At 53.3% G+C, this 16,096-nt stretch overlaps 1 protein-coding gene across 1 annotated transcript in view; it reads left to right on the forward strand.

Moving 5' to 3' along the window:
* MYO18B (myosin XVIIIB) overlaps window positions 1-16,096 on the forward strand; it is a 232,613-nt gene that overhangs the window by 27,556 nt on the left and 188,961 nt on the right. Inside the window, 5 exon segments of the mRNA XM_059876421.1 lie at window positions 3,335-3,533; window positions 5,467-5,609; window positions 6,432-6,532; window positions 7,546-7,609; window positions 15,790-15,934. Of these exon segments, the coding sequence (XP_059732404.1) occupies window positions 3,335-3,533; window positions 5,467-5,609; window positions 6,432-6,532; window positions 7,546-7,609; window positions 15,790-15,934 (652 nt within the window).

Below are 16,096 nucleotides of genomic sequence, written 5' to 3' on the forward strand. Positions count from 1 at the left end.
TGGAGTCCCACAGGACAAAGTCATTCGTAGCCCCCGAATGATGCTGAGTCCATTAAACAGGGGGCAGTAGCCTGGACCCCCTCCCCAAGGCTTCTCTTCTCTAGGACTCCCTTCACACCCCCTCTAAGTCACCCTCCCAGCCCCTCCCCCACCTGGCTGTTCTGGCCAAGGGCCGTGCATGCACCCCCTCTCCCTTGCCGGGCAGGCCATACTCCAAGCCTTCTGAGAAGCTGAGCTCCAGCTCTGTAGGAACCCCCGGGAGAGGTGTCTGTCGCAGGTCCCTCCTCTGCAAGTTCGGTTCTCACAGTTCTCAGTTGTCCTGGATTGTGCATCCTTTACTCTGGCTGGGTCAAAGAGCCTCATAATTCAGGCATTAGGACCCACCCTGGTAGGAGGAACTTGAGTCCTGTGAGCCCCAGCTAAGCCCCTGTAACTGCTGGGTTGGGGCTGGGCCCTGCTCAGGTCATCCCGCCTCCCACACCTGCTCTTTGGCTGGGTCTCATCTGGTTCCTCAAGTGGCCACCAGGTGGCAGAAGAGATCTGCAGGAGGGGACTGGGGCCACCTTGAAGATGGGCTTGGTGGGGTCTGGGCAGGGCTAGGGGCCTTTCTCGCTGGGGGTCTGGGCTCACCCAGCGACTGGGAGCTGGGGATATGTGTGGGCGGTGCAGGCCTCTGTTGGAGTGAGTTACTGTGACTGTGTGGGGTGTAGATGGGCACACCTGTGTACAGAGGCTTCTGCTGCTGTTGGGTATGTGTGCCCTTGACCATGCCCGTGTGCAAGCGTGTGAGGGTACCTGTGTGTGTCTGCAGGATCTTCCCTTCTCCCCTGCAGGCCTGAGAAGGCTGGCGATTGGGACAGCCTGGGCCTTGATGCTTCCACGGTGGGAGGTGGCTTGGGGCTCAGACCCTGAGGCCCTCTGCCTGCCTGTGCCCCCAGGCCGTGCCCAGCCAGTGTGAGGGGCCTGTCTTCCTTTGCCAGCTTTGGGGTCCTGCTGAGCCTTTTGCTTTGTGTCAGAATGGGGCTCATCACTGTTCCTGGGGGTCCTGGGCTGTAAAGGCCAACAGTGCACTGGGGGCCCAGGTTTGGGGGAGGGCTGCCCCATTGGGGTTTGTGCCCCTGTTCCTGCCAGGCCACTAGGGAGGGTGGGTGGGGCCTCACTGGTCACCCAGTTAGCATCCTGGGCTTCCAGTGCCTCCTGTGGCCAGGCCTGGTCCCCTGCTCCCTTCTACACCTCTTCACTGCCCTTGCTATCTCTGCTTCCACCTTCCATTCTCCCTGAAAACCATGCCAAGCAGATGTTTCTCAAGGTCACCAGTGATCTCCATGCTGCCCCGTGGTCAGTTCCCTGGTGTCCCCTGACCTGACCCTCAGCGCACTTCAGGGGCTGGTCTCCTGTCCTCCTGCCTCCACTCCCTTCCTTAGCTCCCAGATTCTGCTCTCCTGGTTTTCCTCTCGTCCACCGGCCCTCCCTCTCAGCCTCCTTAGCTGGTCCCTGATCTCTTCAGGTCAGCCCCCTCCCCACACCTCTTCTCTCTCCCTCTTTAAAGGCCCATTTCCTTGGTGACCTCATCCAGGCTCGTGGCTTTGAAATGATTCCCATTCAGTATAATTTAATTAGTTGGTTTGTTTACACCTGTCTTCTCCCAAATGAAAGCAAGCTCTATAGGCAGGGCTTTTTTTTTTTTATATATGAAAGGTTAAATTACATACAGTTAAAGTCACCTCTTTTAACATTTAGTTTTGTAGGTTTTTGACAAACACAATTGTGTAATTGCCTCAACCCATCAATTACAGGAAGTTCCATCGCCCCCAAAAGTTTTCTACATCCTTGTGGATATCCCCTCCCCCATGCCCTGCCCTCGGCAGCCACTGTGATCTGTTCCTTTGTCCCTTTTCCCTAGTTTTGCCTTTTCTGAAAAGTCGTATAAATGGACTCGTACAGCATGTAACCTTTCGAATTGGCTTCTTCCACTTAGCACAATGCACACAACACCCACATTTGAAATTCACTCATATTGTTGCAGCTCTGAGCTGTTGGTTCTTTTATTCTATTGTAGAGCTTTGTTTATCCATTCAGAGGGGAACCCGCTGTCCCAGTTTCCCTGGGCTGGAGTGGTTTTTCTGGGGCATGGGACTTCCGAGACTAAAACTAGGGTGATTGGTTGCCTTATTCGCTCTTTAGTTGAAGGGCATTTGCGTTGTTTCTAGGTTTTTTTGTGTGTGTGATTTTGAATACGTAGTCAATGTAGTCAGTGACAGAGAGGGCTTTTTGGTGAGAACGGGTGTTCGTTTGTTATGGGTAGATCCCTAGGTGTGGGGTTTGCTCTGTTGTGTGATGCACATCTTGCCGTGAAAGAAGTCACGACACTGCTCTCCAGACAGGCCTGATCGTACAGCATTCCCACCGGCGCTGTGGGGAGCTCCAGTCCTTCTGCCTCTTCGCCAGAACCTGGCAGCAAGTGTCAAAAAAAAAAATTTAAAACCTGTTTTTAGCTATTCTAACAGGTGTATAATGGTATCTCCTCATAGTTGGCAGTGTGTGTGTATACTCAGTGGCTCAGTCGTGTCTGATCTGACTCTCTGCGACCCCATGGACTGCAGCCCACCAGGCTCCTCTGTCTATGAAATTCTCCAGGCAAGAACATTGGAGTGGGTTGCCGTTTCTTTCTCCAGGCAGTCTTCCCGACCCAAGGATTGTACCCACATCTCCTGCAAAAAAGATAGATTCTTTTCCATCGGTGCCAGCAGGAAGCCCACGGTGGGCAAAGGTTTCCTTGATTTGTTTTGAGTAATGTTGTGCCCCCAGTGCCTGCTATATAGTAGACGTTCAATGAATGTTTTGTTTTTGAGTGAAGAATGAGTGGATGGATGAACGAAGAAGTGGAAGCAGCTTCAGGTATCATCAAAATCTGTTATGGCAAATACTTAGGACACGTACCACCATCTCCCCAGGCCCCATTCTGTTTCCATGGCAGACATCACTAATCAGTCGGGCCGTTTATCCAGCTGCTTTGTTCAGGCAGGAACAATCCAGTGATTTGCATAGTAGCGAGATGAACCCCACGAGCTAACGCAGCCCTGGTTCAGGCCTCTCATTAGCTGCAGAGCAGGCCCAGGCTCAGTTCAGGGGCCGAGACTATGCATAGACTCACAGGGGCCCAGTGGTGGGACTCGACCTTCACACTGGGCTCTCCCCAGAAAAACGCACAGCTTCTCTGTTAAGTCTGGAGTGGGACGGGAGCAGGAACGCGGATCTGGGCTCAGTGCTGGTCGTAGAGTGCTTCCTGGGCTCTGGCTTGGTGGGAAGGCTGATGCCTGTGATCTTCCCACAGGTGCCCAGGAACCGCCGGGACAGCCTGCCTGCCCACATCAGCTCCCTGGCCCAGCGGGCGTACTGGGCTCTGCTGAGCCAGCGGAGAGACCAGAGCATCGTGACCCTGGGCCGGAGCGGTGCTGGCAAGACCACCTGCTGCGAGCAGGTCCTGGAGCACCTGGTGGGGATGGCGGGCAGCGTGGATGGCAGGGTCTCAGGTATAGTGGTCACCAGGTGACATGCAGCCAGGACATGGCGGGGGGGGGGGGGGGGCGGGGCGGTGCGCAGGCGTAGGAAGAGGGAAGGGAGAGTCAGAGGAGGCACTGGGTGGCCCTTCCTTACATCCAATCAGCCAGCCTTCACTGGGTGCGTGTGTGCACACCCTGTGCTGCCTTCCAGGCAGGGCCACCTCTGGTCTGCTAAGATGCTTCTGTGTGAATTAGAAGCTAGGTCTCCTCCCTCCAGACACCCACTGCCATCTGCAGGTCAGTCATCAACACTCAGTCATTGTTAGAACCAAACACTGACGGCCGTGTCCTGGGCCAGCATCCTAATAACTTTGCAAGCCTGTGAGTGTGTGATACAAATGCTGTGCCCTTCGGCGTGGGGTCCCCGTGCCGTGCACGGCCTGCTGGACTGTGCAGAGGACCTGCGAGTAAAGACAGGGCAGGGCCTGTGCTCAGGAGGAGCCGATGGCCAGAAGGGAGGCTCGGCGGCACGTCTGTGCCACGAGGTGGTGCAGCAGGGTTGTGGGGAGAAGCAGGGCTCACGGCAGAGGGGCAGGCGGCTGCCCTGAGGAAATGATGTGTGAGCTGGGCCTCAGAGAGAGTGTCAATCGATAACAGTAATTCAGTATTGGTCGTGATCGTAGTGAGTGCTTGCTGAGGACTCGTGAGCCAGACTCCATTCTAAACAGGTTAACTTATTCATTATTTAAAACAGGCCTGTAAAGGAGATATCATTATTATTTGAATTTTATAGAGGAGTCCAGTAAGACGCAGAGAGGTTAACCAGCTTGCCCAGACCACGTGGCTCATACACCCTAGTGCCAGTACTTAGAGCCAGGCAAGCTGGCTCCAGAGCTGTTACCCCTGGGCCAGAGTTCTCAAGCTACTGTTGCCCCTTTGACGGCTTTCTAGATGTTACTTCTGCTAATCACCTCCCACCATGAAAGTTTAATGCCAGAGGTTCACTGTGATCTGTTTATGCAGTTAGGTCTGTGTGTGTGTGTGTGTGTGTGTGTGTGTGTGTATCTGTGCTCTATACATAAGAAAGGAAAACTTCCGCACCTTCAAGAATCAGTGTCTGCCCTCTTGAGGGCAGTATTCACCCTGCTGAGAATATATGGCCCAAGCGATACTGCTTTTCTTCGTATAATAGCAAACATAATGCTAACAGCACCCCCTTTGGAGCCTGTTCTAAGCACTTTACATTATTAAATCTTTTAGTCTTCATGACAACCACATGAGGTAGGTAGGTACTTACCCATCTTATAGATGGGGTGTCTGAGACACAGGAAGGTTAATTTGCTCCAAACCAGGTAGCTATCAACAGGGAGATCCCGCATTCAAACTTGCCTAACCGTGGTACTATCCTGCTTCTCCCCGGGGTTCTGCCAGTGCTTTATTGAGCACCTGCTCTGCATCTGGCGCAGGTTAGGAGCTGGCATCCAGCGGGAGAGGCACCGGTCTTGGCCCTTGCAGAATGTAGGTCTGCCGAAAGTGTGTGTGGGTTGGAGGGTGGGAGTCAGGCTGGGCTGTATCCAGGCACCCGGCACAGCACCTGGCCCAGAGAGGAGCTTGGGAAATAGTTGTGGGAAGACTGCAGGGCTCCTCAAACCTGCTGTGATGGGGAGTCCCTGAGAGCCCTGCCCACCTCCTAAACTCCACCAGGTCTAGGAGGCCCGGGGGCAGCCCTTGTCACTCAGACGGCACCGATCCGGGTCTGTGTATCTGTCTGACTCAGCCTTGCTCCCCCCTGCACTTCTGCTCTCAGCACAGGGCCAGCCCAGCAGTGAAATGGGCGTGGCTTAGAGCTGATCTGGGGAGGTGGTAGTGCTCCCACTGGGGCCTGGGGCCAGAATGGGGTCCTGTGAGAGGCGGGGGTGGCAGTGCCTGGGCCACGGGTGACGCCCCACCCATGTCCCCACAGTGGAGAAGATTCGAGCAGCCTTCACTGTCCTCCGGGCCTTTGGCTCTGTGTCCACCGGCCACAGCCGCAGTGCCACTCGGTTCGCCATGGTGATGTCACTGGATTTTAACGCCACAGGCCGAGTCACGGCTGCCCAGCTCCAGGTGAGGCCTCTGGGTGGGAGAGGGAGGGAGTCTCCAGAGCTGCAGGGTCCCCAGCCCCACTCAGCCGGGCCCATGCCCCCAGCTGGGACCCTGGAATGTGTCTAAATGGTCATCACTCCCCAGGCCGTGGCCAGCTTCTCCCCGCCTCGTTCAGTGCCCCCACATCCCGTCCCGGAGCGAACTGGCCTGTCTGCATCTTGGAGTATCACAGGGATGAAATATTCATGAGTAAATACATAATTCAGCCACTCATTAGTTGGGTCTTAAAAGTGTAAGCTGAAATTAAACAGACGCTCTCCGGCCTTCTGCAGCAGCTCGTGTGTGACGAGCACATGGCCTGTTTGTTCCCATCTCCAAAATCGTCCACCCCCTCCCCTTCCTCCCCGCAAACATTCTATTTGAACAGAAAATAGGATTAGGTTATTAGAAGGGTTGTTTGTATGTGGAACTGGGATAATATCCAGACTCGCTGGTGCCAAATAAATCCCCTTTCTGAACTGGCCCTGAAATTCTCGCATTCATCACCATTTTGGTCGAGTTATTACAGGCTTCCGTTACATAAGAGTATGTTGGAGGGTGGCTCTTATGTATGTTAATCGTGATTACCTTTGGATTCCTTAATCAGAATGAGTTCCTTAATCAAAGAGCATTTGTTAATTCCCTACGTGGAATCTGAATCAATAAGACCAAGGCCTAGGTGTTCCAATTCGGAGGTGTCCAGCCAAGTTGGGGCCTGAAATGTTGCCTCAGACAGTTGAGTGGTTCTGGGTGGGGCAGCCTAGTGGCCCCGTGGTGACCGGGTGTCTATCCTCTCCTCGGCAGACGATGCTTTTGGAGAAGAGCCGCGTGGCCCGGCAGCCAGAAGGGGAAGGCAATTTCGAGGTTTTCTCCCAGATGCTAGCTGGGTTGGACCTGGATCTCAGGTGAGTGACTGGGCTGGATGGGGCCAGCCGAAGCCAGTGAGACAGAGGGTGTTGGCTCTCCTGGGGTCCGGCCCCAGCTCTGCCCAGAGCCGAGCGGAGCCCAGTGGTAAGGAACCTGGCCTCTGATTCCAGCTGCCTGGGACTGCTCCCAGGCTGGGGAACCTCGCCAGGTGCCATCTGCTCTGAACCGCGGTTTCTTCCTCTGTAAAGTGGAAGCAGTACCTTGACTGACCTTGTAGGATTAAGTGAGATAGTTCGCGTACGGCTCTTTATCCATGCTGGGGTGTGGAGGATGTCTACTCTGGTGCTGGTATTTCGGTCCAGGCTCTGACAGGAGCATGGGAGGTGGGCGAGGAATAGCAGACCCCAACCTTGCAGAAGTTCCTCAACTCTGAGAGAGCCCTGGCTGCGCCTGAGGTACCTCAGGGCAAGGAGGCCCCAGGTGGGATAGCCCCTGAGAAGCCAGGAGCCTCATCTCAGACGGCCTCCTGAGGGAGGTGGCCCGGGGAGTCCTTCCTGCCCCTCCCTGACTCCTGGGCGTCCTTAGGCACGTGGCTCCCTGTCTCTGAGCCTCGGTTTCCTCATCTGTAGAGAGAAGGAGCAAAGCTCCCATGAGGCTTGAGGGGTTGCTTACCCCAGGCCAGGTTTGCCTCTGTGTCCCCATTATTTGTCTCCTGCCTTCCTCCCCGAGTTGAGGGAGCGGCTCCACCTGTCCTGAGCCTCCTGATAAGGCCAGAGGGACACTTGTACCCTTCAGAGAGATGAGAGAGGAAGCTCTCAGTTCTCAGAGCAGGGTAACTAAGGAGTAAGAAAGCTTTTGGAAGGCCTTTCCTTAGGAAGGGCCCAGTGAGGGCAGCAAGTGAGGAATATTTGGGCAGTGGGGCCGGGGCCCTAGGCCAGCTCTGGGGCCACCTGGGGCATTGTATGGAGCCCCATGCCATGATGACCGCCTGCTCTCCCAGACCACCAGTGTGGGCGGGTCCTCCTTTACTTCCGGTCCCTTCTGTTTCCAGGACAGACCTGTACCTGCACCAGATGGCGGACAGCAGCTCCTTTGGCATGGGCCTGTGGCCTAAGGTAAGGAGGAGGCCCTCTGGGTGTGAGTGGTCTTGTGTCCCCATGAGCGAGGGGTCCCTCTGCCACTGGGGTGCAGACTTGGCCAGAGCTGGTCACATGGGGGAGATAGGACTGCCTTTGTGGGGCCTGGGCTTGTCGGGGAAATGAGTCTTGCACAAATAACAGGAACCAAGAGATGATCCGTGTAGAGGTAAGAGTGTGGGCTCTGGGACAGGCTGTCTAGATTCAAACCCCGACTCTGACACTTACTGGATGTATGACCTCAGGCATGGGCCCTAGCCTCTCTGGACATCTGTCTCCTCTTTGGTAAATGATGATGGAAGTGGTATCTCCTCATGGATCTGTTGTGAAGATTAAAGGAAAGGATGTGCATAAAGCACCTAGCCCTGGGCTTGGGTTACATCAGTTAGAGGTGGTTCTCATAGGAAATATTGTCAATAGTGTTCAGTGTGGAAAGGGGCAGTCAGAGATGGCTTCCTGGAAGATGGGGCCTATGACCAGGGCCTGGAGAGGTGGTATTCAGTTGTTTAAGAAAGAAGATTATTCACTTGTTTTATTTACTGTTTCATATTTTAAACGTTATTTTGAGTTCCCTCCCACCCCCACACGCCTGCCGTCACTCCCCGTGTCATGCCTGTGCTAAACGCCGGGATTATGGTCCTCATCTGTGAATTTTCACTCGGTCAGGAGAGAGCAACTTGGGAATTAATGCAGGCATGGGAGATAAGAATATTCCAGAGTCTGTACAAGATTCCCTGTAACAGAGAATAGTTGAAAGCTACTTGGCCTCAGTCAGGGAAGGCTTCTTAGCCAAGCGGGCATGTGAGCTGGGTTTTGAAGGATGAGTAGTTAGTTCACCAGGTGGAGGGGAGTGATCATTTCTATTCCAAAGCTTTTTTTCCAAATATACATGTTGGAGAAACAAAGGGTGCTGGAATAATTGGGCATCCTCATGCAAAAAAAAGAGAATGTCAATCTACAAGAACTCACACCGTATAGAAAAATTAACCATGTGGATCCTGGGCCTAAATGTAAAACTTAAAGCTGTAAAATTTAGAAAACAGGAGGAAAATGTCTGTAACTGCATTGAACAGAGACTTCATAGGTGTGACATTAAAAGTATAGCCCCTGAGAGAACAAGTCGATGAACTGACTTCATTGAAATTAAGAACTTTTGCTCTTTGAGTGTCACTGTTAATATGAAAATACAAGCCACAGACTGGGAGGAAATACTTGCAGATCACATATATGATGAAGTCTCTGAATCCCGGATATATAAATGATTCTCAGAACTCATAAATAAAACAACCTGACAAAAAAGATGGGCAGAAGAATTTCAACATAGTTTTACCAAAGAAGATTACGTAGATGGCAGATAAGCACGTACAATATACGTTAGTCATTAAAGGACTTTAAAACCACGACGAAATACCTCTGCATGATACATAGAGTGCCTGCACTTGAAAAGATGGAGCATAACCCGTGCTGGTGAGAATTGGGGGTAACTGGAGCTCTCATAACCGTGCAGGTGGGAGTGGAAGATGGGCTCTTACCATCTTGGCAAACCATCTCTTACAAGGTTCAGCACACACCTTGCACGCGGTGTGCCAGTCTACCCCCAGGTGTTTATGCGGGAAAATGGTCATGCACATCCACTTCTTCACATGAGTGCGTTAGCAGTTTTATTTGTGATAGCCAAAACCCAGAAACTATCCAAAATATCTATTAACGGGTGAATGGGTGAGTTCACTGTGGAATATCCATAAAGCCAGTATGCTCCTCAATAATGAAGTACTGATCCAAATAACTGCGGAGTGAAAAATCTCGGATGAAAGAGTACAGCGGTATGATCTCATTTACGTGAAGCTCTGAAAAGTGCAGCTGAACCTGCCATGACAGCAGGCAGGTCAGTGGTTGCCTGGGATTGGGTGAGGGCAGAAGAGGGGGAAGAGGGTCATATGAAAGGGAACTTTAGGGGCTGAGGGACGTGTCCGTCTTCTTTAGCACTGATGCTTTCGTTTGTGTGTGTGTCAGATCCTGTCACGTTGTACTTAAAGATGAGTGGTTGGTTTCTGTCAGTTACACCTCAGTAAGGCGTGCTGGGCTCTCTCTGTCCATCTCTCTCTGCTGGGTACTATCTACAGAGTTATTGATTAACTAAGCCTGGGCTGGGACCTAAGAGTCTGTTTCTCACAAGTCCCCAGGTGATGCTGAAGCTGGGGGTCCAGGGACCCCACTTTGAGAACCACTGTCAGCAAGTCAGTTTCGACAGTGGGTGGAGTGAGATGGAGTGGGGCGATGCGGCTCCCCCAGCCTCACCTTGCTGTCACCGCCCCTGCCTCAAGGGGACCTGCAGTATGTTCTTCATTCAGGCCCCTTCTCCCCCTGGTTGGGGGGCGCGGGGAGCTCAGATCCTACCCTGGATGGCAGAGGATGCGTGGCTGCCCCAGTGCTGGGCTTCCTCTAAGGAGTTTGGGCCAGTTGCATGCGTTTGAACCAGCAAGAGCGTGGTGGTTTGTTTTCTTGGTTTTGAGGACGAAAAGGGCTCCAGCCAGGCCCCATGATCTTCCCGGCCTGACCTGTTTGTTCACAGTGTGCGCACAGGAATGGGCGCAGTGTGAACCCATATCAAGGAGGCGTTTGAAGTGATTTTCTTTTTTCTCTGTTTCTGGGGGTTGTTTTTTTAGACCAATTGATCTGTGGGGACTTGTAGGGTAGTTCTTTGTTCTCGTCCTACTACCTGGCAGGTACGGAGAGAATGTTTTCTTTGTTCTCTAAGAGCAAAAATAGAATCTGGAAGCTCGTTGGTCTTTGATACAAGCCTGGGCTCATTTTCTGGGATTGGGCTGTCCAGGTATCATCTCAGTAAAGGAGTTCAGTGCTCAGGAGATGCCCCCAGGAGTGAGAGCTGCTGCGTCACCCTGAAGCCCCTAAAGTCACCAGAGTCAGCAAATAGAAATGCAGGATGCCTGCACGTGCTCATCTTGTACCTGGTGTAGGACGGTGGTGATTTAGTTATTAACACTGTACTTACTGTACACTTAAAGTGTCCTGGGAGGGTAGATCTTCAGTGATCTCACCGCACACCAGGAAGTGGTGATTGTGCGGTGATGGAGGCAGGCATTCACTTCATTGTGGCAGTTACTTCACCACGTGTACATGCACCACATCCTCACATTGCACACCTAAAAACAGACCGTGCTCATTGGTCAATTATACTCACAAAAACTGCGAACATTATAGGGTGCCCAATTAAATTAGAGTTTCAGACAAACATTGATTTTTTTTTTTTTTTAACTTGTGTCCTGAATGTTGCACGGGCAGTCCTGGAGGATTGAAGTCATATCAGAGAAGGCTGCCTGGAGGGGGTGAGCATGAGCTGATCTTGTGCTGAGAGAGAGAAGTGAGTCAGGCGCAGGGAGGCCAGCGTTCCTAAGCCCTTGATGCAGAGGTGACGGTGGGGGAGAGGCAGGCAGGCAGTAGAGCGCAGGGTGAGTGTGTGAGATGGGGGGCTGTCAGCTGGAGCAGGGCAGGGGAGCGGCCCTCTGGGGCTGCCTCTGCTCACAGAATGCCAGCTTCCCCTCCGGGGCCCGTGCAGCACCACCCACCCCACCCCGCCCCCACCACCGCCCGCCACATCTCAGCTCCGAAATGGAACTTGTTTGAAATCTGCTGGGGCACCAGGACACATTTGAAATCACAAAGCTTTCATATTATTTTCTTCTTCTCTGTAATTTATTTTTCCACAACCTAGGCTGATTTTTTAAAAAATAAGCACCGGCAGCAGTGGTCATCATCATCATAATAATAGTAATAATCCTTGCCTCCCAGCAGTTTGCTTCTGGCTGTCAGCAGCCAGGCTTCGGCCCGAGGCACATTGATTTTTTATGACCCAGGCATCAACTGTGGAGGAATGTGCTCCAGACAGAAGGTTGGGGACTGTGGTGCTCCTGCCAGGGGCTCTGCCCGGAGCTTTCTCTTACTTAATCCTCGTAAGGCCCCTTTGACACAAGGGATTATGATCACGTCTGTTTTTCAGAAGGAGTAACCAGACTCAGAGAGGTGAAGCTACTTGCCCGAGGGCACACAGCTTTTAAGTGGCAGAGGCAGGACTGGAATCCAGGTCGTCATCATTGTTGTTCAGTCAGAATCCTGTCTGACTGTGCAACCCCAGGGACTGCGATGTGCCAGGCTTCCCTGTCCTTCACTATCTCCCGGAGTTTGCTCAAATTCATGCCCGTTGAATCCAGGTTGGCCTGACTCCAAACTGGCACTTGTGTGTCCCATGACATCGCCTCAGACCTGTGCCTAGCTGAAGGCCGTGTGTGTTCTGGGATGTGACCTGCTGTGCACCCCTGGGTCACTTCTCCTCTGTCAGCTTCAGTTTCTCCCCTGTGGAGTGGGTAAGGCGGCACCCAGCTCCTGGGTCTGCTCCTAGGGTTGGGGCTCAGTAGAGAATCTAGGGTGTGGTGACTCTGCCCGTCCTCACCACGTGGCCTCGGGCACATGTCTCACCTTCTCTGAGCGTCAGTTTCCTCGTCCGACAGTTGGAGAGACTGAGGCTGCCTGGCAGGGAAAAGCCCCTAGGGCAGCCCTTCTCTCCCTCCTTCCATGCGCTTTCGGCACCTGGAGAGGATGCAGACCCGGCAGTGTGGAGATGCCCGGAGTCCTGGCTGGACGGGCCTGTCCTGCCCTCGCGGCGGTCTCCCTCAGGTTCACCCCTGTTCAGGCACCGGTGTTTCTTTTGCAGATGAAGCGAGGCTGTGTTCAGTGTTTCCCTCCAGAGCTGCTCCAGATCCAGGGGTGGAGGGGTGGGACCCTCCTGGGTTGGTGGGCTGTGGAGACACGGGGGAGCCCACCCTGGCCCTGGAGGAGGGCATGCGGTGTACACCCCCGTGAAGCAGAGTGGGACCCGGGCTCCACCCGGTGCTTGTCCCCAGGGAACCAAGTTGCAGGCCCCCAGGGGCACTCCCTCCCTCAGAGAGCAGCGCCCGGCTGCAGACCCCGGGTCTCCGCTGCCACGGGCCCCGTGAGAGAGGCCTGCACGTCCATCTTCGGGGTACTCGGCGCCCAGCGTGCCCTGTCCTCCACCGTGCCCTTCCACTAGGACACCCTGCCTCCCCACCCAGCACCCACTTCTCCGAGCTGATTCTGTTTGCTCTGTTCACCACTTCTTCCCAATGTCAGCTCTGCGCCTCTCCCCAGGCCCAGCGCCCAGCCTGTGCTGTCGGTGTCTGCATGTCTCTGCTCCTTGGACCGGGAGCCCCCCCAGGACAAGGCCGCGGCTATCTGCCTGCTGGGGCTGCTGGACAGCAGTGGGGGAGGCGTCCCTGGAAGGCTGGACAGCCTGGTCAAAGGCGTGGCCTTGAGCCTGGCATTTATGGAGCACCACTGTGTGCTGGGCACCATGCTGGTGCTTTACCCATGTCCTCATTTAGTCCTCACAGTGACCTAGGAGCAGGGTTGGCAGTTTTTTCCATCTACATGGTGGAAATTCAGCCTCCAATGCAGGGGCAAGAGATTGTGCTGTCACACTTCTGGGGGCACAGAGCTGGGGGCATGTGCAGTTCTGTCCGCTCCCAGGTCCGGGTATGGGCTCTACATGGTAAGAACCTCCCGGTGCTCTCAGCATAGCCTGGTTGAATGTTCAGAGAACATCTTGGATTTTATTCTTCTAAGTGACCCGCCATCTTGGGTTGACCTTGAGTCTGATTGCCTTGGACAAACCCTGGGCACCTTCTAAGTTGGCTTTTATTTTTTTTACTGATTTTTTTCTGTCCATGTGCGCCAGTATAGTCAAGTGTACAAAAGCACTAATTTTCAGTGTACCACTCAGCAATGGTTATATCCTTACACACAGCTGCAACCCCACCCTAGATCACCATCTAGAACATTTCTCATTCCAGCAAAGGCTCCCTGGAGCCCCCACTTGATCAGAACCATCCGTCCCACCCACGTCATCCTCCTGACTTCTCTTCCCAGAGGGCTGTGCTGCCCGCTTTTGGCTTTCACATGAACAGAATCACATGTGGCGTGGTGTTTTGTATGTGGCTCCTCTGACTCATGTGGGGTTCACACACGTGCTCGCATGATCAGTGATGCGATCTTTCTCATGGCTGTGTGGTGCTCCACCACTACGCCCTGCCTGGACCACCCGCTCTTTATCCGGCCTCCTCTTGGTAGATGTTCCAGCTGTGAGTTGGTCTACTGCACCACCCTGCCTGATTTCTGTTTCCTTGATTTTGAGGAAGGACTGGCTCTTTGTTAGGGTATTGTGCAGAGGTGTCTGGCTCCCTGGAAGCTGAGGGAGCAGTCAGCCTCCTCCTGATCCTAGCTGTCTCAGATCAGAAGCGCATACATTCAGCCCTCCGCCCCTGAGGGAGGCGGGGAGCAGAGGAGAAGATGCATGCCAGCTGCAGTGGAAGTTTGCTAATTTTCTGTTCGTGTGAGCTAAGTGGCAGATGATGGAGTCTGCCTCTAATTGAAAGTCAAATGCTCATGGCTGACAGTGGGAGCTATAATAAATGTGTCGCCACTGTCCTTTTGGTGTCCTTTCTCTGCTACTTTGAAATCTCATAAATAACCAAGAGCACATTGGTAAGATGCCTTCCCTTCCTCCGTTTGCTCCAGTGGAGCAGCTGTGGTTGCTAGGTTGAGTTCCTGGTTGCTAGGGATTTTGTGGTCCTGTGGTGGCCCAGAAATATGATGGATCAGTGGAACATGCTTTTGCTGTTAATTGAAACATTCCTACAGCACATCCCTCAATGTCATTGTGCGCTTTGATGTCGTCTCAATTGGTCGATGATCCTTGGCAGGTTTCTTTCCCAGTTAGAAGTGGCTTGAGTGGAGGGGACAAGTGGCCTGGGCGGGGAGTCAGAAAAACCTGATTTTTACCCTGAATCTGGTACTAATTTGCTGTGTGACTTGGGGCAAACGTTGTCCCCTCTCTGAATCCCTAAGATCCAAGGACTTGCCAGCTTTGACAGCTTACGGTTCATCACCCAAGCTCTGTGAGCAGGCCAGGTGCACATTAGTTCCTCGTTATCTGCTGGAGGATTATCTACAAAAGAATTCTCATCGTCAGCTCACTTCCTCTCTACCCAGCAGGCTTCAGGGGTTGAGTCTCCTTGGCCAGATGCTGTGTCTGTGTGCAGGAGTTTCAGATTGATTTTAATATTCAATCAGACATAATTGGGATTGTAAATCTGGGAAAGAAAAAGCGATACTCTGCAACCCATAAACATCTGATCATACCGTTTTCTCTCCCCTCCTGCTGAAAAATCTCTAGTGGTTGCCCACCGCTTGCCCTGGGGATGGCAGACAGGATCTATCTCAGTTGCTGAGGCAGGTCAGTTAGTGGGGGCTGCAAGAGGGAGTGTCCTGAAGAGAGTCTGGACTTCCTGTGGGATCTTCATTGATTGGTGATGTCTGCTTCGGGTCCAGGAATGGAAACATGGGTGTATTTTTGTCTATCGTGGCTGGAGTTTTAAGCGTGTGCCCTTAAACATGGGGTTTGAGGCCTTCCCTGTTGGCACCAGCCAGCTTCTCATGCGTGCCTCTACCCCCTCCTCTGTCTGCCCCACTCCAGAAATCCCTGCTTCCCTGGCCATGTCCAGGTGACTGCCTGTTCTCTCCAGAGACCTCCTTTGTTCTCCTTGTCCCCCCGCCCACCAGGCCTCTGTTCTATCAAATTGGTCAGCTCTGCCTATTTGCCATTCAGATTTCATTCACAACTTTGTCTCATCTTCTGCGACAGTCTCTTTGACTCTCTTGGGCAGGATTAATCAGACTGGCCCTCCTCTGAGATCCCTGTCTCACACTTAGTTGTTTTTACATCTCTTTCCACTTCTACCTTGAAAGGTCCTCAGAGTCAGGTTCTGGGTTTCGCTCATCTCTGCCTCCCCAGAGTCCAGCACAGTGCAGAGCCTCAGTAAATCGTATTGAATGAGCACATGAACGAATAAAAATCACACGCTATCCGAAGTCAGACAGAAGTGATTTTTATAACTTTCCCAGCACGCTGAGTTCGTGTGTCGGTACTCCCCAGCTAATCATGGGTAATTTACTGTGGTCATAAAATGTCCACACAGTCCCCTGAGACCGAGCCCGCTTCCCGCTGTGAGCTTGCGTTTCCTCCACCGTGACGGTCTGCTTGTCTCCCTCTCTCCCCTTGTTCTCAGCCTGAAGACAAGCAGAGGGCAGCGGCTGCCTTCGCCCAGCTCCAGGGCGCCATGGAGATGCTGGGCATTTCAGACGGCGAGCAGAGGGCCATTTGGCGGGTGCTGGCAGCCATCTACCACCTGGGCGCGGCGGGGGCCTGCAAAGGTACGTGCTTCCCAGCCGAGCTCGCCTGGACTGCCGGCGTCTCCACTGACGGGTGCCTGACAAGGCCCTTCTGCCTGTGAGGTGGGACGGCGTCAGCGTGTCGTCTTCTATATCTCTGGGGCTGCTCTCTGCTTGGCTACAGAAGCAGGCCTGCTGGGAAGG

The sequence above is a fragment of the Bos taurus genome, chromosome 17 (assembly GCF_002263795.3).
Source record: "Bos taurus isolate L1 Dominette 01449 registration number 42190680 breed Hereford chromosome 17, ARS-UCD2.0, whole genome shotgun sequence".
NCBI lineage: Eukaryota > Metazoa > Chordata > Mammalia > Artiodactyla > Bovidae > Bos > Bos taurus.